The sequence below is a fragment of the Anguilla rostrata genome, chromosome 9, assembly GCF_018555375.3.
Source record: "Anguilla rostrata isolate EN2019 chromosome 9, ASM1855537v3, whole genome shotgun sequence".
Classification (NCBI taxonomy): Eukaryota; Metazoa; Chordata; class Actinopteri; order Anguilliformes; family Anguillidae; genus Anguilla; species Anguilla rostrata.
Window position 1 is genome coordinate 25,943,962 of NC_057941.1, and position 26,717 is coordinate 25,970,678.

At 39.7% G+C, this 26,717-nt stretch overlaps 1 protein-coding gene across 3 annotated transcripts in view; it reads left to right on the forward strand.

Moving 5' to 3' along the window:
• The window catches only part of LOC135263406 (membrane-associated phosphatidylinositol transfer protein 3-like), a 107,454-nt gene that overhangs the window by 14,420 nt on the left and 66,317 nt on the right, over positions 1–26,717 (forward strand). For 2 of the 3 annotated variants that reach the window (XR_010332456.1, XM_064351375.1), the window contains exon 2: positions 17,319–17,414. The exons of the other annotated variant lie outside the window; for it this stretch is intronic. Coding sequence is in view for 1 of the 2 variants with exons in the window: in XM_064351375.1 (XP_064207445.1) it covers positions 17,319–17,414 (96 nt within the window). In the remaining variant the exon portion in view is untranslated. The remainder of the gene's footprint in view (positions 1–17,318; positions 17,415–26,717) is intronic. 3 annotated transcript variants of the gene reach the window in all.

The window sequence follows — 26,717 nt, forward strand, 5'->3', positions numbered from 1 at the left end:
GTCTGTCTAAACAATTCTCACACATAGGCACCGATATAAATATATATTACCTCATGTGGTGATGAAATGGTGCAAAAGTATAATCAGTCTCATAAAGTTAATCATTAAATCATGATTACGAATTTCAATATTAAATATTAAAACAATAACCAATGATGTAACAACATGCGTAAGTTCTTTGCGGTGGTAGGCTCAAGCACTTATCCAAATAAATCAGACCCACCATAAGATTTAATAAAATAAAATATATTAAACAAAGAAACTTCTTAACTAAAACCCTAAAAGGCTAATAATATGGAAATGGGTCTAGTGTTGCGTGTGTGTGTCTAGTCATATGTGTGTTCACCAGCACACGTTGTGCAGGAGAGAACAAAAGCTTGTCCGATAGAGCAAAATATGAACCAGCTTTTAGCATGCGGTGATAAATATGGCCTGGAAACCAGAGGAATGGCATGTACAAATGGCTACTGAAGTTAGCTATGCCCAGCTAACCGCTAAGCCAGCGATTTTCGCGTGGCTTGTTCATCCACGGAAGCTCTGACTTGGGCACCAACTCGGGATCACTGTTGCAGTGTCTGTAGAAAAACCGGTCTCCGCCCCTATATCGCTGGAAGCTGTACCGACTCGCTGTCACAGGACGGTAGATCTCTCAGAACAGGATTGTGCGGCCTTGCTATAAAGGTTCTTCTGCATTTTCCAGAGTGAATCCTATAAAGGTTCTTTTGAATTTCCCAGAACAAATCTTACCTGGGCCCCCTGTGCATCACTTATGCCGTCTAGTCGATCTCAGATTTTTTATTTATCCTCTTTAGTCCCTATCCCACCTCTTTTTGTAGTGAACATGTTCGAGGCAGGCCTCTCCTAGCTGTAAGACATTTACTTTGTTGTTGAACATTGGTATTTCAGTGCAGCTCTCCTCGGCACAATGAATTCAGCCACTCTGTGGAGGTTGGCTATTGAAAACATGCTCTCTGATCTTTTTTTGAATGCGCTGAGATGTGCTGCCAGTTAACCACGTTTTATTTTTGGGTTACACTCTGTATAGCAGTGATGAGATTACAGATATATACAGAAATAACTCATTTCTAAAATTTATTTATTTAGCCCCTCTTTGACTTCGCCCTTTGACTATTCAGAACACACAAGTGCTCTCTGTGGTGGAGGCGAGAACGCAGTTAGCAGAAGAAGCCAGCCGAAAGCTACTACACAATAATGTGGTGTCAAAATAGAGTCACTTTTGCTGTTTTTGTGGGAATGTTTAGTGTACAGACCTTGGAGATGTATTAAACCTACTCCACTATGTATCTGGATGCATAGCAGCTCAAACAATAGGGAGTAAGGAGCAGAGAACAGCCAGAGAAGGCCAGCGTGTGTTCAGGCAGTCATGTTATTGAATAGGCATTTACTTCCAGACTTTCTTTTTTGCTGACTGCAAGTTTACTCTTAGTGCACTCTTCTCACCTTTTTGTGAGAAAAAACAAGTGACGTGCTTTTTACACCTAACCCTGAACGGCAAATTAAGCAGGAACAACTTTTTTATTTCAAGACTATTAATCAGAATAAAGTTCTCTCTTCTCATACATACATGAATGCACCCCATGGTTTCTGCTCATATCCTGTTTTACTTTGTCAGTCTGTTAAATTGAAAAATGAAAAATGGCCTCTTAAATGATTGATCCCACAAATCCTGGGATAATTCTTACTACCTTAAATGAGGCAAAGTGAAAAAAGTCCATTTTCAATTAAACAAGCAGATTCCATCAAAGATCAATAGGTATATGTGTGCAGGACTCTAGACTGTAATAGCCCTCTTTTCTGCATACAACCAGGTGAATAACAATTTTGCATTGATTTTGCATTGAGATTTACGTGCAAGCTATTCCATGCATGATGTTCGTCATAGATGTAGTGAGAGACAAAGCTGATCTGCTTGTGGTATTCCAAATATTTAGATTTTACTTTATGATCTGTGTGCTTATGTCATAATTTTTGTTAGGACTGTAGAAAGCTCGATCATATAAAATTGCCATTTGATAGTCCTTTATCACGATCTGGTAAAGAAACGAATTACACTCTACCAAACTTGAAGGAATGCTGGTTTCGTAGTCAATCAATCTTTCAATAATTTGTATAGTGGTATTTGCACTCAGATAATCATGCAGTACCTCAGAAAAAATAACAAGAAATGAAAAACTGCTGGAATGAGAAGAAATAATGGAATTATTCTAGAATTAAAAAAATAATGTTGATTTAAGACTGAGTGCAAACAGGCAGAAATATGTGTGCTTTTATGACAGTAATCGCTTTGGCATATAATTTTTTATTTTTATTTTTTTTAAACAATGGTTATGAAGTCTGTAAAGATGAAAAATGTGGAACCAGGAAAGAACCCAGAAAAACAAGCCATTAACCTTTTCATATCCAGATCCATCTATTTACAGTGAATTTGTTTGAATATCCTTCTCCATAAAACCTAAAATCTAGTAAAACTACTGACACCATGACGTTTGTTCCTATGTGGTTATATAAAACCAGATAATGCTACTTAAATCACTGCATGTTCAGAAGCTGTACTTATCGCGTATGCATACAAATTTATTGATTTTGCTTCGTTTCAACTTCTGGATTCAACATTTTTCATATAAATATACTTGGTAAGCACTGGCTTAATTTAATCCTGGTTATGGCCTGTTCTGCTGTAAAAGCTGTTCTAAAAAAAAACAAAACAATTGCAAGTCAATCCAAAGGACAAATATTGATTGAATCTTGAAAATTCTACTGTGCCCAATTTTATACTAACAGACCCAATTATTGGTTGTCTTTATTCAAGGTTTTGCACAATACCTGCAGCAGTACATAAATGTAAGTTGACTGTACAGAGGGGTTATATGGAGTACATTTCCTGCCACTGTTTCTCATTTATTTGTAAAACAATTGGGATTTTGCTCAGGGCTAAAAACAACTTTATGCATCGGAGTGAGTGATGGACAGCAGGCACTCACTCCCACCAACCCATAGCCTTGAGAGCTCACCATCATATCTATTTATAATAAAAGCTTTATGTAATCCTCTTTCTCACTCGGTGCCCCCACATAGTCCAGGGTTTTTGTATTGCAAAGTATGCCTGTATTTCATTGAAATATCCACATCCACAGATATATAATTTCACGTTCGGCAGTTTGACTTAACTGAGGAATTCTTTGGTGTCATTGTGTGCAAGTGACCTACATGTTTGGCCTATGTTCGGTATTCATCATGGCCTTTCATTTGGTCCCGTTTTCTGTTGAAATGCAGTTAAACATTTGAATGTCATGGGTCTTTAACTAAGCTACATTTTTGTATGATACATTCTTTAAGTTCAACGGTACAACAATGGCATACTTGTAGATGCAATGTTGTGGGGTTGGTATGCAATGCCTACATTGTATTATATGACAATTATTTATCAGACTTATTCAAAGTGACGTACATTACAAAAGAGAACATCAGACTCCAGAATACAAAAAATCTATATCAAAAAGGCTCAGAAGGTCCATTTATAGTCAATGAGTGTAATGTTAACCTAACAAAAAACAATTTGTATTATTACACGAAAGTAACATGAGACAGATAACATAAGACACCTGTTCCTATAACATCATCCAAATAGACAGCCAGAGGAAAGCAAGAAAAAAGCAAGAAAGAAAGAAGAGATGCTGAAATGGGGTCAAGGGAGCTATGGTGCAATCTGAAGAGGCGAGAGTTCAGTCTACATCTGAAGATAGACTGGGCTTTTGTTGTCCCATCTGTACAAAAAGACTGCATATCTAATACACTTTTCAGAGACCAGGCCTGAACTGATGCATGCCTCCAATACACAGTATTACATTTAACTCAAGGCATTGGATCAAACCTGCGTGCTGTGCTTTTGGGCTGAATTTCATTCAGTACCTCAGCAGTTTGGAAGAAATAAACAGTACACAGAGGTCAGGGGATTAAGAATCCGAGAGGGATTCCATATTCTTTCTTCTGCAAGTAATATTCTGCAAGTAACACAAACTCAAGCCCTCTCCCACAAACATGTCTTTTAATTGGCCATTGCGGCCTAATTTTTCGCTGCTTGCAAAGACACGCAGCACCTGCGCGCCCGACCTGCACCCGCGCTCCACGGGATGTCCACAGCCTTCTCTGACCCGAGTATTTGGTGAGGGGAACCGACAGTTGCCTAATGCGGCGCATTTGTATTCACCAGCGGAGCATATGCGAGCGTCAACGCGCAACAAGCCAAAACTTGTCCTGAAAACTTGCGGAGACATATGCTAATGGGGCCGCCCCTCGACCTCGGCCCGGTAATTCACGCATGCGAAATGCTTTCATTTGAATTTGCGACTAACCGTCGTGTGTTTTTTTGGAAAGGGGAAACCGGGGGGAGGTCAGAGCGGCTCCCTGGGTGTCTGCAGGCAGGTGTCCCGTCGCTGCCTGATGAGGGCCATTAAGGGGTGCCCCGAACATGCGGAACCACGGCTGGAGCCCCAGAGGGGGGAGCGGGAGACGTGAGGGGAGGGAGAAGGGCCTTAATCTCCACATTCTGCTGCTTTGCACTGGCACAGGGGCATCAACAGCTCAAGATGCCCAGCCCACAGTAGCTCCCTGACCTTTACCATGCTTTTGAGCTTGCCTTTCCAAATCTTCAACAACCACTAAGTATAAGTGTAAAAGTGAATAGCGCTTTAAATGAAAATGCAGTTCATACATAATTTATAATATCTTTATAAATAGTTAATAAATGGCAGTAGTAAATTGGGAATTATCCCTCTTTGCACAGAAGAAATCTTTTTTTCTGTTGTCAAAAACCTGTTAATCTGATTAACCGCATTTGATCTGATTAATAGCCATTGGCCCTGCCCAGATAACAAGTTGTTACTTATTTGGTGCGTATGCATATTTTTCATATCATTTGCAAGAAAACTATTCTGAAGAAAAATCTAAACCTACTCAGAGAACTTTAAAGTCATTGAGGAAAAAAAATGTTCTTGGGAGCTCCAGAGTGCTGTGCCACTTTGAGGGATGTATTCCTAGTGCAATGATGTACAATGACGTCATTTATGTGTATAGTTCCAACCAAATCTACAGCATGTCAGTGCCACCGGACTGCAGGGTATTCAAGCCTGTGGCTCTCACATTAATTTACTGAATGCTAATCAGTTTGCCCCATCTCAGTGGTAAGACGCAGTGGGTGTTTTTTCCTTTTTTGGATATTCGGTTGTGCTTTGACCTGAAAGAGTAGAGCTTAGTTTGGATCTGACCTGCTTTCAGACTGAAGCAGCCAATTTGACTATGCAAATGTAACTTTATGACACGAGTGGGAACAGAGACTGAACTGTTTTTTGTCTTTTAAAATGGTCAAACATAAGGGTTTGGTGCAAGAAATGGCCTTGTAATGGCATTAATATGACAGGTCTGGGTGTTATGGTATAACTACGCCAATTGCATAGCTGTGGAATCACTGACAGCGTTTCTGTGTATTACCCCAGCTCTTGGTTAGCTGATAAATACCCAAAATAAACATAGTTTCACAACTGGTCTGTCCTCAACTGGGTTCAACCTTCAGTCAAATTTATATCAAATCTGGACACATAAAGAAGACATACATTGATAAGATCCAATGCACAGAATGTGTTATGATGTGATGCATTTGTGTATGTGTGTTTGCTTCTCTTCTGCCACATGTAGATTTAACTACACCGACTGACTGTTATGGCATTCATCTTCAACAAGGCGTGTGCAGCATAACGTACATCACCGGAGCTATATGAACAGTGGCGCTTCAGAAATGCTAAGAAAAGTCATTGCAAAGTCTTCTCAAGAAGTTGTGGGTATTCCCTGTGGAGCATGGGAAGTGACTCATTTACCTCTGACAAGGAAAACATACACATTGGCTTGTCATTTATTTTAATTGCACATTTTAACAAGATGTAATGGGATCAAATGTTATTAACAAGCATGTTTAACCGAGGGAAGTCACAGGTGGTCACATGAAGCTCCATGCTGCAAATGCATTGCAGTTGGAATAGCATGGCTTCTGTGTGTAGTGTGTTTCCCAGTGTACAATGTCTGCCGTGGAAATGCATGGTGTTGCTCAGAAAAAGCTTGAGCTGCTGTCACTCTGGCCGTGGTCACATACAGGTGTCTGTGTGATAGTCCTGGGTGCTGAATACATACAGGTCATATATACAAGTCCTAGAGGTGTCTTGAGGCAAGCAAGTGTAATTAATGGCTAATGTTTGCGATGCTAATGACCCACATGTCTCATCAATGATAAATAGAAAAATCAGCAAGGTGCTACCACAAAAATAAAATCTGAATTATTATGTTAGCTATTCATATAGCACCAACATAGAGATTCTGGAGATGCCACAACGATCTTAATTTTGGGTATGAAGGGGGAGGAAAAAATACAAGGGCTAATTTATTAACTGTTAAACTGTTTGTTAAAAACATTTTCTTGATGTTGACATTCCTGCCATCAACATCCCAATGATCTTTTTTTGCCTTCACTTAAGAATGCCAATCTGGGAATTCTTGAATTGAAGATGAAATTAAATGAATAATAGTAGTGTATCTGTTATTCAAGGTTGTTTAATCGTCCTATCTATGTGCGGGGTTTATTTTAAAATGAGGTGAATTACTTTACTTGAGAGGTTTTCAGTTGCTCAATTAAAAGAGAAATGTACTTGCTTATGCTGAATTTAAATTGCTACAAGCCCTGTGAATTCTATTCCGTTACAATCACTGAAAAAATAGTTTATCGAAAATATATTTATTCTCCATGTACTGATTTTGTAGTTTTACAAGGCGCTGCGGGTGGAACCGCTCTTATTATTTTCTGTAGGTTTGAGGAGTGTCAGGATAAGAGGGAAGTAGGACACAAACACCGATGTGTGAGTGAGAGTCTGCTGTTCCCTCAGCTGCTTCTAACGAGCAGGAGAGATGAGGTGTGCGAATGCAGCTGTGGAATCATTCCACGCATTCCTGAGTGCAAAGAAAATGCACTAAAAGGGACATATTTTGGAAGCATTTTACAAACTCAAATTGCTGCCATTTTATGCAGTCGTTAAGTCTTTCTGGCTATTGGGGCCATAGAAGTGCTTGTGATTAACAATTAAAAATTTATAATTTGGATGCATTAAAAATTCTGATCTCTGTCCAGGTCTGCATACCTCCCACTGTGGACAGAATAATAAGTAAGAGTAATAATAATAAGTAATGGCTCTGCATATTTTAACAAGGCATCTACTGTGTTTAAACATATGAATATTGCATCTTATTCGTGAGTGGAAATTGTTTGGCCTGTATGTACCATTTTTAGAAAGATTTGTACAGTTTTTCCTCATGGGGAAATGTTTGAACAGCTCTGATTTACAGTATGGTAATAATATTCAAAATCAGGTTTTCTTGGCGACTGTGTGCTCCGCGGAAGTGGATGGCTTCTACTTCTGCAGAACACATAGCAGGCAGTTGAAGTCCCAGGTGGTGAGAAATGTGAAAATACCTGCATTGATTTGTGCCAGGTCTAGAAATACTGTGATGGCTCCTGTGCTTCAGGTGCATTTTTTTTCCACTGTTGGTATACATGGGGGCCCACTTCCCTCACTTCCTCTTGTTAGTATGAAAAATGGCACCTTAACAGAGACGCACGTTTGTATGCGGTCGCCTCGTCACCTGCTTTGTACTGCTAATCTCATGCATGTCACACTTCTCAAATTCAATGCAATGCTAAAGCTACTTAGTATTAATCTAATATTTTTTCATGTGGAAATCAGGATGGCGTGCATTAACATTTTAATCAGACACACTTTAATTATTCATATAAGTCCAAGGTGAGGGAATTCAGGAAAGGTTAAGTAGATTATGGGCATTAAGACTTGACATTTTGACTATGTGCCCTATGAAATCAGATGTTTATTTATGACATCATATGAGCTTGTTAATATCAATTTGTTTTATTGTGGACACATTCAACTGCTCTGGTCATGCATGTGAGTTGAACATTACACGGATTGGATATAGTTCTAATTGCTTCATAATTAAGCTGGCATTATACCAGTAAAAGAGCAGAATGGACAGTGTTTGGTTGAAAAAATGTATTGTTTTCTACACTCCAGCTTAGATCCTTGATGGTGGCTATGCTGACGTCATACTTGGCAAATCTCACTCTGTCAGCATGTCCCTGGCATCTCTACACCCAGCCCTGTGTGACATTTGTAAAATCTCTATAGTTTTTATATGACAGTTTTCAGCATTTTTTTTTAGGTCTGGCTAATAAATGACATCTTCCAAAAACAAACTTTACTTAGAAGGTTGCGGTGTTTCCTGCTTACTCAGCTCGTTCATAGACAAAGTATTTGGTTTTTATCGTGGCTCCCTGAGGCATAAACAATTTTACACCACTGACAGTGTGTGGGCTCCAGCGTTTTAGCTTCCAAATGTACCCTCAGCAGTGGGAATTATGCACGTTCCTGACAACACAATATGAACAATGATAAATCTAACTCTGCTTGAAATATCCGCTTTTTATTTCAGTAAACTTAATGAATGTAGTGATAGGTAATTTATTAAATGTGCTCATATAAAATATTTGTTGGACTGGAGTGGGGAGTTGCCTTTAATAACTATTTTAACAAGTAATGCAATGTAACATTTTTAAAGACGTCATGTTACATTTTATCCTATTTCATTCATTTTCTTCGCTTTTACTGATTTTGTAACACAGATGTTGCAGGTTCAATTCCATGGTGACGCACTGCCATTGCACTCCTGAGTAAGGGAATTTGACTGAATTGTTACGGTATTCTATTTCCTTCAATATGTGGATTGTATGTAAAACAAAACGAAACAAACGTAACCTACGTATGTCTGTCTAGACAAGAGCAGCTATTCCATACCAAATGCAATGTAATAGCCACTCTGCAGTGCATCAGTGGCGCGTCTGGCATAGGTTGACTGTGGGGGGCCTGATCAAATATGGAAATGGGGAATAGCTATCAGAGTAAAAACTCGCCCTCTCAGGATGACACTAGGTTGCTTACATTTGGCACTGGCATGGTCAAAATTCAGTTGTGGACCGTGAGGCACATTTTAGATCTGAGATCCCTGCTTCATTTTTGTGTTTGTACCCTGGGGTTTATCCTGATTTTGTTTAACTGAAAGTAAGGGTATAATTAAGCACAGAAATAATGTGAGTGCAAAGCGAACGATGACAAGATTTCAACCCAGCACTGGGTGGTCCTCGGAGAAACAATGTTATAACGGTAAAGGTCACTGACAGAAATAAGAGAGACCTGCTTCCCTATCTACAGTATGTCCCGGGGGTCTAAATATCTTTTACACTATAGTGGTTCACACCAACAGTGATCACAACAGCTGTTCAAGATGACGGCCAAGGACTGGTGGTTTCATTTACAGTATCGTTTTCACTGTCATTTTCATCTGGTCTCTTTCTCTAAACCATAAGGGTTTTGCTTGCTTGAGGAGTTCAACATTTTTGATCACTCCTAAAAACGCATACATGCAATTAACTATGCGCATGTATACATTTATGCTTACATTCTTTGTTTGAAATGCTACATAACCGCTAGAAAACGCTAGATTATTGTTTCTTTTTTGTGTGTTGATTTCAGGCAGATGTCTCAGAATGTATGCATGACAGGAACCCGGAAGATGAATGAGTTCAATTAAAATCCTACTGAAGAGGCACCTGACTTATTTCCCTCTGTGCTGAGAGACATCTCTGCATGCTCACCGCTCACTCTTATTAGTTGGGCTATCTACAGCTAGGAGAGAGACATTCATCAAAAGGAAAAAGAAAAAGAGCTACATAGAGCTGTACCTGCAACTCTGAGCCTGTGCGTCCATAAATAAGGACCTAAATAAGGCTCTGTCGCTCATCACTTTCTGCATGGCCATCCTTTAGTGAATTTTCTCTCACATTGGCTCAGGTCTTTCCCAGAAACTCAGTTTCAGGGGCATAGGCTGCTTATGCGGAGCAAATCGCATTCCTGGGATAACATTAAATGCGAATGAGAAGTACAGCGATCTTCCCTGACAGGGAGTCAGAGTTAAAAATGCCATACGGGTCACCCCTTTTTGTATCTGTTCCAAGCTGCTATCCATAATGGACTATCCACAAATTTATCATGGCAGCTATCAATATTCCAATTCCCCATTTTAACCGTTGACTGAACATCCCTCAGGATATGTGCAAGAGCGAGTCTATTATTTTAAGAACCAAGTGCAATGGCTCCACAGACAGCTTTTTGCCTCAACCTATTGGAGTTTGATTAAATTCATAAAAATAATTGTAAATTTGATGTACTTGAATAAAATATGACAAAAATATTTCCAAAATCTAATTAATGAGGGATTTATGGTGCTGGCCTTGTTCTGGATATGAGACCAGAGGGTCACGAGCAATTATGATCTGAGAAATAAATTCAGAAAGAAAATGCGTGTGCCGTGAATGACAAAGGATATAAATTAAGTAGCATCGGTCACGAAGCCTGCAGAAAGCATGGAGCAACATTAGGGACCAAAGCTGCATTTCCACTGACCAGCCTCTCAGCCACCTATGGGACAGCGTTACCTGAGGCAAGTTAGAGGCATTTCTCTAACAAATTGACTCCAAGCAGCAGTGCATAGGTCAGCCAAGCTATGAAGGTCAGTTTGCTCTATGTGTTGCTTTCTGTGCATAAAAAAAACAAACAAATAAATCAATAAAGAATGCCGAGAAAGCAAATGATATTTGACCACTGAGGCACATCACCCTCTGTCTATGTAAAAAACAATGTGTAAATGTGTGTGTGTACAATGTGTAATGTGTGTGTAAATGCCAAGCAGAGGTACTATTTTAGTCTTTTCTGCTAGACATACAGAACCATGGTTTTCTTCACACATGATCAATGCAGTATTTTACCTCTAAAGCTGCACTGTGGGCCATGTCATGATTGTCAAACATCATACACAAAAATACAAGTATCAGGATATCTTCTTTCACAGTAACCTAACCAGTAATGGTACACGTCTGACAAGAGGCTTGACAAATGTTTTTTGGAACAAAATTCAATATAGGCCAGTTTAGACAGCACTAGTATATATAAACTGAGAGGTGAAATTATCTAGGGGTCAAGAGGATTTCAGTAAAACTCCAGGAAAGGAAATGCAGACACCATACCGTGTCACTTTTATGTCTGAAGTGAGTTCGTGTGTTTTCCAGGCTGAAATTTGCATTCTCAAATTATCCCTTAAAGTGGTTGCCACACAGATTTGACCTCTCCCATTTCACAGATAGCTGAAAGATGATGCTGGTATTAAACCAAAATGACTGTGAAAAAGAAAGCCTTTTTGTGTGGTATTGAAAAGATGGAATGCACACCAAAAAGGCCAATGTTCTTTTTCTGCTGTCAGGATCATTTGAATTTGAATTGCTATGTCCAGAAAGGCCACACTTCACCGGGAAGTGTGAAGATTAATGTCCATAAATAGAAAGATACAGCTAGAGTTGTGTTTTTGTGAGGTCTTGAACATGTGCAGTATTGAAAAGGGTGTAAATGTTTTAGCACATCTCAAATGCTTACTGTTGTAATATTTTCAATGGACACACACAAACTACTCTAACCAGCTAATTAGAAGGAACAGGTGAAGGGTTTTGAATTACAACTGTTGCAGATTCACTAATGTTTTTAGTTTTGAGACCACTCATTTGGTGGTACCATTTCTTAGGGTCAATGCTTTCATAAAAAACAATAACAACAACAACATAAAGATAAGTCTCCATGTAAATGGTATTATCCAGTAATTATACACTACCTGGAAGCCATGACAGAGCTTTTATTGCAGTTAGTTACTGTCATATTACAGCACACTCAACAACATAAAAATAGCTGCATGCCATGCCCTATTGACAGCAAATTGAAAATTGGCTATGGGTTAAGAAAAAACAGAGACCTTAGTACAAGCATTGTTAAATGATTGCATATGCACTTCGACCAAGTTTGTTATCACTGAAGATATACACGCATTTCTTGGCTTATATTAAGAATGAAAGATGTGGAGAAACCCTGGGGGCCAGGCAACAACCTTGTGACTGTCCAGTTGTGAGGGTCGACCAACCACCAATTATAAACTCACAATCCGCCTTGTGACTATCCAGTTGTGAGGGTCAACCAACCGCCAATTATAAACTCCCAAACCGCCTTGTGACTGTCCAGTTGTGAGGGTCGACCAACCACCAATTATAAACTCATAATCCGCCTTGTGACTGTCCAGTTGTGAGGGTCAACCAACCGCCAATTATAAACTCACAATCCGCCTTGTGACTGTCCAGTTGTGAGGGTCGACCAACCGCCAATTATAAACTCATAATCCGCCTTGTGACTGTCCAGTTGTGAGGGTCGACCAACCGCCAATTATAAACTCATAATCCGCCTTGTGACTGTCCAGTTGTGAGGGTCGACCAACCGCCAATTATAAACTCATAATCCGCCTTGTGACTGTCCAGTTGTGAGGGTCGACCAACCGCCAATTATAAACTCACAATCCGCCTTGTGACTGTCCAGTTGTGAGGGTCGACCAACCGCCAATTATAAACTCACAATCCGCCTTGCCAGTGGAGATGTGCAAAGGTTGAAAAAAAAAAAAGGGCGAGTTGGAGAGCCAACCCCAGTAATGGAAGCCTTGAAACCTCTCTTTTATAACAAGCTACGCTGCACCCATACAAACAGTCCTGGACCCAGTTAATAGAGGAGAAATGAACCTAGAGGCGACGACACGATGAAGGTCCACGATCAAAGGCAGAAAGTCGGGTGGTGCTCTGGCCCAGAATGGGTGGGGAGAAAAGGCTTTATCGCTAGAAACAGGCCCATAAAGGAGCAAAACCTTCTGTGACTCCATTTTAAGTGCCGGAGGTACGCGGAAAGGGGTGAAACCTATGAAAATCGCTTACGCACGTGTCACAAATAGTCTTTTTTTTTGTATCTGTCTAAAATAGGTGCTGCATGTGTGGCATTTTCTGATTTGATACACTGGGAAAAGGGAATGAGCATCTATTGAAAGTACTGAACAAGGTCATATTCATTCAATGCTGTCATTTAATGTATAAGCCGCCAGAATACGAACAACACAAAATTTAAAGCAAGCACATTATGTGGAGCCATTGTCCACAATTCAGTTGAGTAAATCACATGGATTTTTCCAGTGTATTCCGAAGGGAAGGGAATCAGGAAATAAAGAAATGTGGATCCCACAAGCCAGCAGTTAATGGATGATAACATTCAGCTGCTTTCAACTTTTGACATGCGTAAATTGTAAGTAAAAACACAAATAGAGCTGCATAAAGATTGTGGAAAACACATCCACTCCCTCCATCATCCGTCAGCATTTGAGTCCATAGAAAATGCATTAGCTTAGTCCATTTTTGACTGATAAGAAATCTTCATTTGGCTGCCCCTAAGAGGTTTTTCTATTGATTCTAATGTCAGCCGCAGTTGTGCATGGATGAAAAGAATATGAAGTGTTTTGAAAGATGCTTAAGTAAGAACACTGTTTCAAATGTCACTTTCTTCTACCACGTGCTGTAATATATCCAGTATGTGTTGCACATGATGGACTAAAAACAACTACTACGCAAGGAGCTGGGTGCAAACTGACGACCAACTGCAATGGGGGAAAATTATGGGTTATCGCTCCTATTTCGCTCTTATACACTCTCATTCCCTCCGTGTGAAATGAGTGGATTTGATATGCAATCAATTGTAGGACTTTTAAGTGCAAGGCACGTCATTTAATAATATTGGACGTTTGCATAAGATTACGAAAGCAAAAAAATATGCATCTTCTTTACTGTTGCATTCATTTAGCTGACAGAAATAATCAGGTTAATGCAGCCTCTATAAGAAGCCATTCATCTTAATAAAATGCAATTGAAGTCTCAGCTGCTATATCAGGACCTTGAGATGTGAATCTGATTGCTATTCTCAATTTGCAACTCAAACGGAGCACATTTCGTTTTTGTAAATCGGTAATTCTATGAACTTCTTGGTGGCTCATCCCGTTAAGGCACTGTTGCAGTGCACGGAAACTGGTCTAGTATCAAATCTATGCCTGTGGCAACTATGGCAGTTGGATGATGTCTCATTGTGTGCTAACGACCCTTGTGGTTTGCCTGTTGAGCAGCACATATTATGTTTTCCTCTGACTTGTGTCCGTGCCTGACTTGTTGACCGTAGTGTGTAAAGAAGCGGAGGATGACGTGCATCAGAAGAAAGCACGCACTTGCCTGCACTCTCCGGAATTGAGAACGGAGGTCACGACGAGCGCCACATGAGCTCCTTTGGACCATATATTTTAAAATAATAAAAATAATTCTTAGTAGTAGAAGCAAAAATCATTTTGGGCCATTGCAGCTCTCTTCCTTTGTTTTATAATAGTCCGTTTTTCTCTCGAGACCCATATTTGTTCTGTGCCAGAAGCAAAACTGCTAGCTGAGTCACCTTTCAGACTTCGGCCCTTCTCAGGTCACTGGAAGTGAACTCTACCGGAACCAAGGCAAAGAGCTGATTTGGATAGGGTTCAAAGGGATCATATGAACATAAGGTGGTTGGAAGTCACTGTGTGGAAGAGTGTCCGGATGCAGACTAGAAATTTAGCATTTTTGATTATGAAATGATAAAAATATATCAACAGCCTGAAACCTTTGTTGTTGCAGAAATCTTTTTTTCATTACAATGGCATTAATTCACTCAGGTTCAAAGTACAGACTGTCAGCTTTAAAATGCAGGTATTTACATATTTGGGTGAACCATGTAGGAATTGCAGCCATTTTTATACATAGTTCCCCCATAGTCCCCTGTCAATGCCAGTAAAACAGGCCATGCTGATGCTGAGAACTTAAAATGAATTGATCGGAGAACTAGCCAAAACGCTGGGTGTGTCCAGTCAAGTGGTGCATTGTTAAGCAAGAATGCACTAGCGAGCTCATAAATAGCAAACAGCCTGGTAGACCACAGAAGACCAGTGTAGTGGATGACCAAAGAATACTTTCAGCTGTGAAGAAGAACTGTTAAGAACACACTCCAGGATTCACATAGACATGGATGCAAATACCCTTAGATGAAAGCTGACAGTTTACCCCTCAAATTCATTGTTTCATTGCACATTCAATGTGCTGGATTACAGAGCCAAAACAACAGCAATTGTGTTATTGTCCAAATGGTTATAGACTGCACTATACATATAGTATATATATATAGTGTATATGTATACAGTGTATATAGACACAGTACTATATACATGTATCACCAAATGAACAGACAAGATCAGGTAAAAGGATTTTCAGCTTAATGCCTTTTATTAGTCTAAAACTGGAAAAATAACAAAACTCTTCTTAAAATAATGTAAATGAAAACTAGAACCAAAGATTACTCCACACCAGCAACCACAATAGCCATTGAAGAAAAGGTTTCTCTTTAGGCCTGGGAGTAAGGCCAATTATTAGGTAATGAGCAGCAGCCGTGGTAATTGCAATTGGCCACAGCTACTGCTCTACCTGCATGTAGGGTCTACACTGCCCCCTGGTGGCCAGTGCTCCATCTCCCTTCCTGGCACCACTATATATAGTAATCCTAAACATATTTAATAATGTTGAGGTCTGGACTTCGGGGTGACCAGTACATTGTTCTGGGAAAATCAGCAGCTTTGTGTTCTTAGCAGTCTGCTTTGGGTCATTATCTTGCTACAGAATTACTTTGTTCCCAATCAAACCTTGTACTGAGGGTATTACATGATATGTTATGATTTGTTGTATTTATTGTAATCATTATGCCTCTCAAATTTAGACTCCTCAGTCCATAAAACCTTACTTCACATCTCACTTGTAGTTTTGGTATACAAGTACAAATTTTCTTTTGTTGATTTCCTTTTCTCAGTCATGGGTTTTTGAGAGCTACACATCGTTTTTGACCCATAGCTTTGAGTTGTTTTCTCACAGTGGAAGGATTGTCAGAAACACCTGTGGTTTTCTTCAGATCTGAAGCAAGAGTTGAGCTTGATTTTTTTTTCTGCCTCTTAAAGATAAAATCTTCAAGTACTATCTTTGTGATGGTGATCTACCAGTTCTTGCATGGTTGTCAGGAATCCAATTTTCTCTGTATCTTGCTGAATCTTTTGAACTCCAGCTTAGGAAACTCTTGTTTTTTAGACTTATTTTCCTTTGACTTTTACCGTCCTTATACAGTTGAATTATCTTATATCTAATCTCATCGGAAATAGCTCCTTTAGCCATTTTACCATAGATGCACATGATAAAGAAATCTGAAAGGCAGCTAAGGTAGTTGTTTGAATGTTGGAGTCAATTTTAAAGGCAAAGGGTTCTAACATAACATTGTTCACAGTTTGCTAACACATTTTGTTGGGAGGACACAGCTGTAAATTGTTTGTTGATTGGAAGGATTGAAGACTTGGCAGAGTGCACAAAAGGAAGAGTGGGAAAATACTGATAGACTTGATATCATATGTAGTGGTGGAGGCTTTTCTGTAATTTTCTGTGAAATATATGTTTCCTGCATTGTCTGACACTGAAAACAATCATTTGCACTGCATGGCTGATTTGACTAGTAACTGAATAAATGAAAGGGGTCCGACTTCTGCACTGTTCTGTATATACAGACATGTACAAACGCACACACAGACACACACCTAAACACATCTGCGCATATGCACACATACCCAAGCAAAGTCAGAATTTTCTTTAAAAGTACAGGTGGAGGCCCTTTTAAATTATTAAAATAAATATTGACGTGCTTGTGAGTATTTGTAAATGACTTGTAAAACTATTAATACTGAGCTCCAGGGCCAATGAGGATGGTGCTCAAAGGGTCAGTTTCTCATTCTTGTGTGAAAAGTTGAGAGTTGAGCACCACTGATCTGGCCGGGTACATAATTTACTCAAAATGCTTGACTGGGTGTTTTTCCCCCTTTTAAAAATGTTAGTGAAATCTTTTTAATTGCCTTGGCACTTAACCGTATGACATACAGTACAGTTTATTCAAAGGTTCCCCATAGACACACAGTTATTAGAATGGACCACTACAGTGCAAATGTATGTAAAGATGTGTATAATCTGAGCAATGCAACCTTCACATTGACCCTCACTGAAGCGGCCTCTCACCATTTTGATGGTGAATAAAATACATAAATAATTTCATTAGAATTTGGGCGCAGGATTCTTTCGTAATCAAGTTTGGCTATTATCTGTTATAACACATTCTCTCTCCTCTGCCCACTAGCTGCTGCACGCAAGTACAGCGCCTCCCACTGGAGGATGCAGAGCATTGCACAAGAGTCCATCGACAGCTCTGATGATGAGTTTTTCGACGCCAGAGGTCAGTGACCTCCTTGTTTTTTCCTCGCATTTCCTTTGCCAGTTCATTTTATTATTGTTTCCCCTCATTGTCCTTTTAATCAATAGAAATCACTAACTCTTTCATAATGTTTTACACTGCGCTCCACTTAAAGAGTTGGATTAATTCAAGGGCACGTCAGACAGGGTCCGTCTCTTGAATTTTCTGTGGTGTAGCTGAAACTGAATCCCTATTTTCAGGTCATGTGTACTGTTAAAATAAAAATCTCTCATAATTGAATCACATGTGGTAACATGTTTGTGGCACTTTCAGTCAGTGGCTCCGCGTGCTACTGTTTTTGATACTATTATTTCCTTGTGTGTTGCTGAAATTTATAAATAATTGACTCCCCAAAACAATTATTGTCTTCCCTGCAATAAATGGCAACATAAAATCCTTGACAGAAACATCCCTTAAGGTTTAAGGAGTTATAGCAATATATTGTAAATATGAGGACCTTTTTGCACATTAGGCGTGAGATCACAAATATGTTTTTAGAATAACTGAATATTCTATTGCTGATGTAACAATCACTGCTATTAATAGAAAGCAATGGAGGTCTAGAACAGTGACTGAGAAATGTTGAAAAAATATTCCAAAGAATCCTACTCTTCAAAGGGTTTAGGAAAAAGGTAATCCAATCAATATATGGTTTGCCAGACCTTGTCTTTCGATTCAGCATTTTAATTCAGTTATCACCATCTCACAGGCATCATTGATATAACCTGTAGTGCCAATAACCTTGAGGTGGAGCTATCACAGAAATGGCTGTTTGCAATGTCTTTCAACATACAAGTGAAAAGATGGTAACATGGCATTGGAATGCAGAATTTCTCATTGCATAGAAGATTTATTTAAAAATCGTAAACATAATGGTAAATGTCGATGTACACGTACTTGCTGTATTAAACAGGATCACATTTTTTTTCCCTATTTGTGTCCTGCATCATCATTTGTAATTTTTCGGAATCTTGGGCGCATTACCTTGTCAAGCAGATCATTACATGCATATTGTTTGGGTGTTTGTATTATCCCTGTGGATAGGAAATTCATTTTCCCCTCCAAAATGTATTATTTCGGTAGCACCCTTGTAAAATCTCTGAGACTCTCCTCGAAATCCAAGTCTGCGAATCCTCAAATAGAACTGAGAAAATGAACTTTCATTGAAGGTGAAGATGAAGTTTGAAAGATGATAAGCACCTTGAAAGACGGCTTGATTGAAATCCCGTGAGAGCGTATCTCGAGTAAAGCTACGCCTGTAAGTTCAAGCATCTTCACCCTGACACATACAGCAGTGCATCTCTTACAGCTGCTCTGTGTTTTTGGAAATACGTTTTCATCAATATCAGTGCAATGCAAATGAAGTATAACTCACACTCCAGTTTTCTTTATAAATGCAAATATAGATTATTTTTGTTTCTTGAACAGATACAGATGCAGACAGTGTTGTCTCAGTAGTACCCCCCTTATATAGGTTATATGGTTCAAATACAGGAATTTTTTTTTTCTCAGATGATAACACACACATAAAAAAAGCCTTCTAGCATGGAAGGTTATTTAGAGGGCTTTTTTTGGGATGCAAGATAATATTGGGGACATATTAGCCATCAGCTTAGATAGTAGCAATCATAGAAAGAGCTGTTGTCACAGAAATTCATTACCATACACTGTTTATTCCCTCAAATTCTGCATTCTGTAATCAGCCAGAGTTTTCAAAACAAAGTGGTTCACAACGTGAAGCAATCAAAGAAATAGGCCAGTTCACGTCGTGAGCCAATCAACATTGAGACTGACCTTGCATGTCCACATAACAGTACATAAAGCTTGACGCATTGAGAAAAAAAGAGTTTCACCAACGGCAGACTAACAACCTGCTTCTGCATCGCTGGCGCTATCTAATGCCAAAAAGAAGAAAAAAAAAAGATGAATGACAATAATGAACTTAATTTCAAAAAGCAGCTCTGCTGAAATTACAATTTTCTTTACAGAAAATAGCAAAAGAGGGGGTTATATTCTTTTTATTTAATATGATTAAAAAGCGACAATATCAATACCCGGTAAACACAGTTTTCTCAAATCTAGCTAGCTGACTGACTGCACTACTGTTCAAAAGTTTCAATCTCTTGCAGTGTAAGGTGGGAATTAGAGTTCTAAAGTATTGTGTTGCTATTCATGGGGCATGATAGAGGCAACTTGATTTCTCCCATAATGCAGGCAGTTGTCCTTCGGAGAAGAGAAATTGTGTTTAACTTTGTGTCCTGCAGATTTGACATTAATAATAATAAAACTTGATTGAACTGTTGTTACACGGATGCAATGGAAATATTTTATGTTTGCACTGTGCATTTTTTAAAATCACAAATGTGAAAATATTATACAGCCCTGCTAGTAGCTCTATAGACTCATGCTCTCTGCTTAGTAATGAAGTAAGCAAATTAAATTTTTTTGTTACACATAAATTAGTTAAATCTTTCCTTCACATTGCCATTTGTGCTCATCAGCTTCTTCCAGGGATGTGGAAATTGGATTACAGTTTATGTTTGTTCCCCAATGTAGGACATGGTAAAATAAGTATTGGTAACAACCAGCAAATATCAGTTGTTGATGTCAGCCCCAGAGGTTCGGTATTATATTCCATAATTACTTTCAATGTTTTTTTTCTATTCATCCCCTCCTCCCCTCACCCCAGAACACACACCACACCACACCACGATAAGTCCCAGATTGCTCCGCAGTCCCACTCATGCCACCCCCACGCCCAAGAAAAAAAAATCAACTATCAGCAAATTCAACTCTACTAAAACCAAATAAATAAATAAATACATAAATAAATAAATAAAAATCAATGCAAATCATTCTCTAACTTCAAAATAAATATAAGGCTGCCATTTCCTTGAAAAATGTGTCAGGGGAAAAATGAGCCTCTGAGAGAATATCTAATTCAAACGCAAATTATTGACAGGTTAATGTTTGTTATTATTTCACAGTACTTGTATGAAAGCGGAAGTTGTTTATGAGCAGGATTTGCATGCAGTGTCGCATCCCTAAGAACACAATTGATATTTTTTAAAGGAACGTCACTGTCGCAGCGGAGAATGTAAATGCATTTGACGCAGGGACACTGGCCCATCGGAGAGGCGTGTGCGCAACGTTGTTGACAATAAGCCATTTCCTGTGATGGAGAGGCCAGGCAATCAAAACCACAGAATGTAACCTTAACTTTGTAGTACATGAAAGGATGTATTCTTCAAAATTCATATTCTGGTAATTGCCTGAGATGGATGCAGCCTCCTCCGTCACAGTACTGCTCTTACTGTCACAAGCAAGATGTTGCTGCTGCTCCTCCGCTCACACAACAGCGCTGCTAAATTTGCATCCTTTGGTCAGCTGGAACAAATGTTGATATTGGCCCAGACACGACAGCAAATTCTTTTTTTAAAAATTAAGAATGTCGCCCCCATTGTACCTCTACATAAAGTTACCATATGCTTCTTCTGTGCCAGTGTTGTTCAGCTTGTGTCCCGGGGGGCCGCAGTGTCTGTTGGTATTTGAGGTTTTCTTTAAGACAATTAAGGTGTTGAGAGCAAGGTGAGTAGATGCTTTAGCCAATCAAAAGACTTAAATTAATCACTGGTGCTGAAAACCAGCGGAGCCTTTGGCCCTCCATGATGGGACACTGACGCCTGTGCTTTGCACATATGGTAGACACATGCTGGAGACATAACTGGAGAGACACAGCCAGACACAACTGCACCCTCACTCTCTTTGAGAAAATTTCTCTCTCTCAGGGCTCTGGAGCTAAGTACATAGGTTTTCAGTTATCTGGCACATGGCGTCTAATGTTTTGTTGTTGAAAATAACGATAATCATTCACTTTCAGTAGTTGAATGCTGAATGTACTGTAAATTACATTCTGAGCATTCACGTAGTTGAATGCTTAATATATTATCTGTTTCTGAAATACCAATTCTATTCTTTGTTTATTTTTTAAATGCATATTTTAGAGCGTTTATAGCCAAAGATGTCATAACTAATATGGTAACTGCTGAAAATGTTGTCAGCTGGCTGTGCTGCTAAACAAATGAAGTGTCCTGGCTTTATCAGATTTACGGTAATGTTCTTAATCTAGCTGACTAGCTAGCCATACGATTTTCTGGTTATTTTGCACTGCCTAATATAACATGCCTTTTGTGTTTCCATGTGCATTGTGTAACAAGCTCTTTGAGTTGGTCTCCACACTTCCATTTTAAATAAAACACTGTGACACTCTGGTTATCCGAGCAACATGAAACATGCAGAAGCAGATTTTTTTTCGCCTCATTTCGTCCAATATCCCAACAATCCTCTCTAAACATAAAGGTTTAGTTATTTTATGAATGTGGTAGCAAAAGTAAATAGCAAGGTATTTTGACCCCTACTGTTACCTGTCACACTCCCTACCCATTGTGCAGTAGGACTAACAGAACTCAGCTGTGAATCAACAATTAAAATGTTACATAATCTGTAGAATCCTGTCATATTTACTGTTATTTTAAAACGACTCTTAATACTTAACATTTCCCTTATGGCATTGTCATCTGGACATTTACTGCAATATTTTTTGTCATCTCAACACAAACATTGGTATGAATGTATCATCATAATCTGAACCTTGTCTGTAGTGTAGTTGTATTATTGTTGAACCAAGATATTGGCTAAAACTTCATTTTCAAAACACAGACACAGGCTGAAACCGTGTTGACATAACCCAGGCATTGGCTGTAAGCTTGTTGTCATAACCCAGACATAGGTTATGTCTGTTGTTGTAACCCCAGACTTTGACTATAATGCTATTGTTATAAACCTGCCATGCAGGATAAGTCAGATTCTGGCCTTGAAAACCTCATATCACTGACTTGGTATTATTTCATAGATTCCTGCAGAAAATATAATTCCATCAATAAATCATCACATAATTAATTCACAGAAATACTGTATCCAACATATAGACACAATCTATGTGTAAGACAATATTGCTCCTCCACTTATTTCCTGTAGTTTTTTTCTTTAGTGAAAATCGTATGTATGTGCTAAAAATACCATGCATACACATGAAGGGACAGTGGATTGAAATAGCATAAAGGAATATGATGTGCAAAACAAGACAAAATATTTAACAATTTTTTTTGTCTTAATTTTCAGCGTTATTTATTCATGAACTGTGAATGTGTTCATGATCTTACTGAGGCCAGCTCCACCAGCTGTGCTTTTTTTATTGAGTTTACGAGTTGATAAGCTTTCCATCGGGTTAATCCAGATGTGATATTTGAGCAGATGAATTTGAATAATGATTTCCATTTGTGTGTGCCAAATTCAGGGACAGTTTTATTTCAGCTAACTCCAGGATTCCGGGCAGAAGACATTTGCTTTGTTTTGGTTTTTTTGTTTTTTTTGTCCACATATCAGCTAATTTTAATTAAAGTGCCCTTCTGGGTTGTTAAAATAAATAAGCCGAGGTCTGCCCATCTCTTGGCAGTCACTGTGGCAGAGCCAGACAGGGGAAGTGGGGCTTTATGACCAGGGCGCTCAGAGAAACCATCTTCCTACCTGCTAATTCAAATAAGTCCAACACATTCATGGCTGATTTCATTTTGCTTGACTGGATTTCATGTGACAGTTAGCTTCGGGCTCCTCACATGGTACTGCTTTAGCTGTGATGATTAAAAAAGCAAGTGGTTTCATGGCTAAATATGAGCTCTTTGTTATAATCAAGATGACTTGTCACCCATTTGTTTGTCACAAAGAAATCATAATTAATTATTTTCAAAAGTGCCATTATGCTACACTGAGCACAATTAAATTAAAAATGAATCAGTTTCTCATGGGTGATCAGTGCTTATTATTAGAAAGCTGTTTAATTGTGAAAACAATCAGAAACTGCTCTAGGATCGTTCCGGTTTAAAGGTTAGCTCTCTTCATTTCTGTTCTTCTGGCTCATGGGCCACCACTGGATTGGGGGTTAATTGCTTGGCAGCCGAAGCCTGTCTTGGAGGGAGCGTTTGGACATCTGGCCGCTTCTCGCCACAGACACGGGCGTAATGAGCTCAAAGTGATGGGAAGAATGAGGCTGCAGTAAAGCAGGCGCCTGCAGGAACATCCCACAGAACAGGCTAATTCACCGCAGAAAAGAACCATCCCTCAACTTTAAGGAGCCCTTGGGGTAGATTCCCTGACTCGGGCTAATGTCAGGTCGTCACCGTGATTCTGCTAAGGTGGCAGTCGTCTGGCTCTCGTTCATTACTTAAACATTACTGCGGCGCAGTTTCACAATGCCACTTACAGTTTTTTGAGAACCATCAGCATTCTGTACAAACAAACCAAATTAGTGCCTCATCGGCACAGATACCACTCCTTCGTTCGCAATATGGCCGCATGTGATAAACGATGACGTGTTTGAAGATTTGGCTTTCATTTTCTGCTTTCGTTGTCCACAGTCTTACTGCTGATCGTGGACAATGATATATTACTGACATACATTTTGCAATATTTCACATAGAAAAATTGTCACATGAGAATTGCATATGTTTATAAAGTGTCACATTGTTGACAGCATCATTTGGGAGCCCAACCAATAAAAAACAGGCGTATGTAGGGCAGCTATGGGGAGGGGCCAGCTACCAAAATAGCGCTCCTCAAAGAGGGCAATTCAAACTGGTGCAGGCAGAGGAAGGATGGAAAGAAACCAGAATTCTGTAACATCTGAAGTATTATTTATTTTTTTTTTTAAATAGAAGGGTACACTCTGTAGTGTTCTTCTCTGTTCTACCCACATCTCTGCACTATTTCTGTCTGTCCCTGATGGCAAATATACTTTTGGAGACCGACCGAGCAAATCCAATATCAGATGTCTGTGAAATAGACGAGTTTCGAGTTGACATTAAGTCAGAGCATTGGAGACAGTTTTTTGAAAAGGGTTTTCTTGAGGCGTGTTTGATTTACAAAAATAAATAAATAAAATCATTTATTAACTGATGTCCTGTAGGTCTTCCAGCAGCAGCGTATCCTCCCACACGTTCCACCTCATTACTGGCCTCCTGCATGAGTGGCTTAACGTTGTGGACCCCAGCCCCTGAAGATGCAGTCACTCAACATCTGCTAATGCAGAGATAACAGCTAACCAAACACAGCCATGCACTGCCTGACAGCGCGAAACTGTGACACGTAGCGCCAGTGAAGTGCAGCTCCTGTTGAGGCAAGCCTGGGAAAGCTTATAGCACACGCCCTACTGTAGCTCTAGGTTTGAGATCAACCTCACTCTGCACTATCATTCCCACATGCAGTAAGCAAAGCAATGGTACCATGTAATTGTTTTTGTCACTGGTGCATGTTTGTTTAAAACCTAAGCAGACCTATGACTGTGTCAGGTTCCATTTGAGCTAAGCAGGCTGAAACGTTTGAGCCTTTGTCCCTTCAACCTCTACAGAGGCAAAATAAATAATAAAAACGCACACGCACACACTTTAACACAGGCCAGTGAATGTAGATAATGACAGGTAATTTTCTATGCTGACAGGTGTGAATTCTCCTGAGTGTACGGAAAAGATGGCCGTCTGTCAACATTGTGCTGTACTATAAGTAAAGATGAGGTTTGTTTAAAATCAGAGAGGCTATTAAAGGGAAGGGGGTTTCTGTGTGTCAGTCAGTACACTGGTTAAAAATAGAACAGAGGAAAAAAGAACAGGAAGGTGGTTTGAAATGGCAAAGCTTTGTTTTTTGTTTGGGGCTTTTTTTTGCTCAAGGTCTCTTTTTGTCGCAGCTGTCACTGTTTCACTCTCCATGTTGCTCTGTGACTCTTTTTTTTTTAGTTTTTCTCTCCCTTTCCCTCTCCCTGCCCCACTCTCCATGCAGCAGTTCTTAAGCACCTCATTTTCTCTCTCTGCTGGCACTCCCCACTCTGTCTCCCAGGGGTCCCACAGCTCTGTTCCCACACAGGTGGGGCATATGCGGAATTAACATTCCAGTTTAGCTCAGCATTCCATGAGTGAAATAATCCTCTTTTTTATGTTTTAAACATTTCTGCATTTGAACCCACCCCAACCACCACCCCCCCCCCCCCCCCCCAACTGTTATTCCATGGACCATTTTTCAACTGAATGCGCACACGCTAAGGTCACTTGGTGAGATATTGCCAGACACTCAAATAATTAGATGAATTGAGCCTGTGGGAAATAGTGTCGATTGAAGCCCGCGTTTTGTCCAGTGTGCCTCTGTTGTAAGCTGCCAGCGTTACTGTAGGATTTCAATTTCATCTGCCTTCATCTCTCTCATTCTCCCTTTCTCCTATTTCCCCCCCTCTCTGTCCAAGCTGTCAGTTTGAAGGGCACCTCTCTCTCTCTGTCTGTCTCACTCTCTCTCACACACACACATTTTCTCTCTCTCTCTCTCTCTCTCTTTCCCTTTTGTCCCTCGACTTTCAATCTTTCATGGTTGGCAGTCCAAGGGGAGTGTCTCGTTTTTTCTCTTACCTCTCTGAGTCAGCATCTTCTCTTTCTCTGCCGCCCACCATGTTATTCATATGGCTTTCACGCAGGCATTCCTGGGCCAGTGTGGGCTCTTGATATTGGTTAGATATTCTGTATTTGCTTTCTTTATTATTAAATCTATAGATTTTTGAGTTCATGTGAAAGTGTATCCATTCTTTCTCAGATGATTTCTTGCCCGAGCTTGTGGCTGCTCTTGTGTTTTTGCCCCTTCTCTCTGTGAGTGTCAGGGATCTGTTTTAGCTCATGTAGCTAAATTTGTGTGTGCAGGTGTGTGTGTGTGTGTGTGTGTGTGTGTGTGTGCGTGTGCGTGTGCACATAAGTACAGTGTGTGTGTACTGTGTGTTTATGTGAGTAGAGTATTTGCTTGTGTGTGAGTAGGGTCTGTGCATGCATATATTTGCATATGTCTGAGAGTAGTCTGATTTTGCATGGGAATGTAATGTGTATGTGTGTGTGTGTGTGTGTGTGTGTGGGAATATGAGTGTAGTGTGCACACGCATGGGTTTCAGTTTCAATTCTGTGGTGCCTTTTGATCCTGGGGTCTGATATTTTTGCGTGTGTATGCAGTAAATGTGTGTGTGTGTGTGCGTCTGCATGTGTGTGGGTGTATGAAGTGTCACGGCAGAACTGATTAAAATGTACTGCACAGAGTTAACAGGAGAAGCAGAGCTCATCACAGATGCATGCGGTGGCAGTGTCCATGTACTGTGCCCCTGTCACCCATCCACTGTGCATCTGTCAGTCTGTTCCACAGTCCACCACA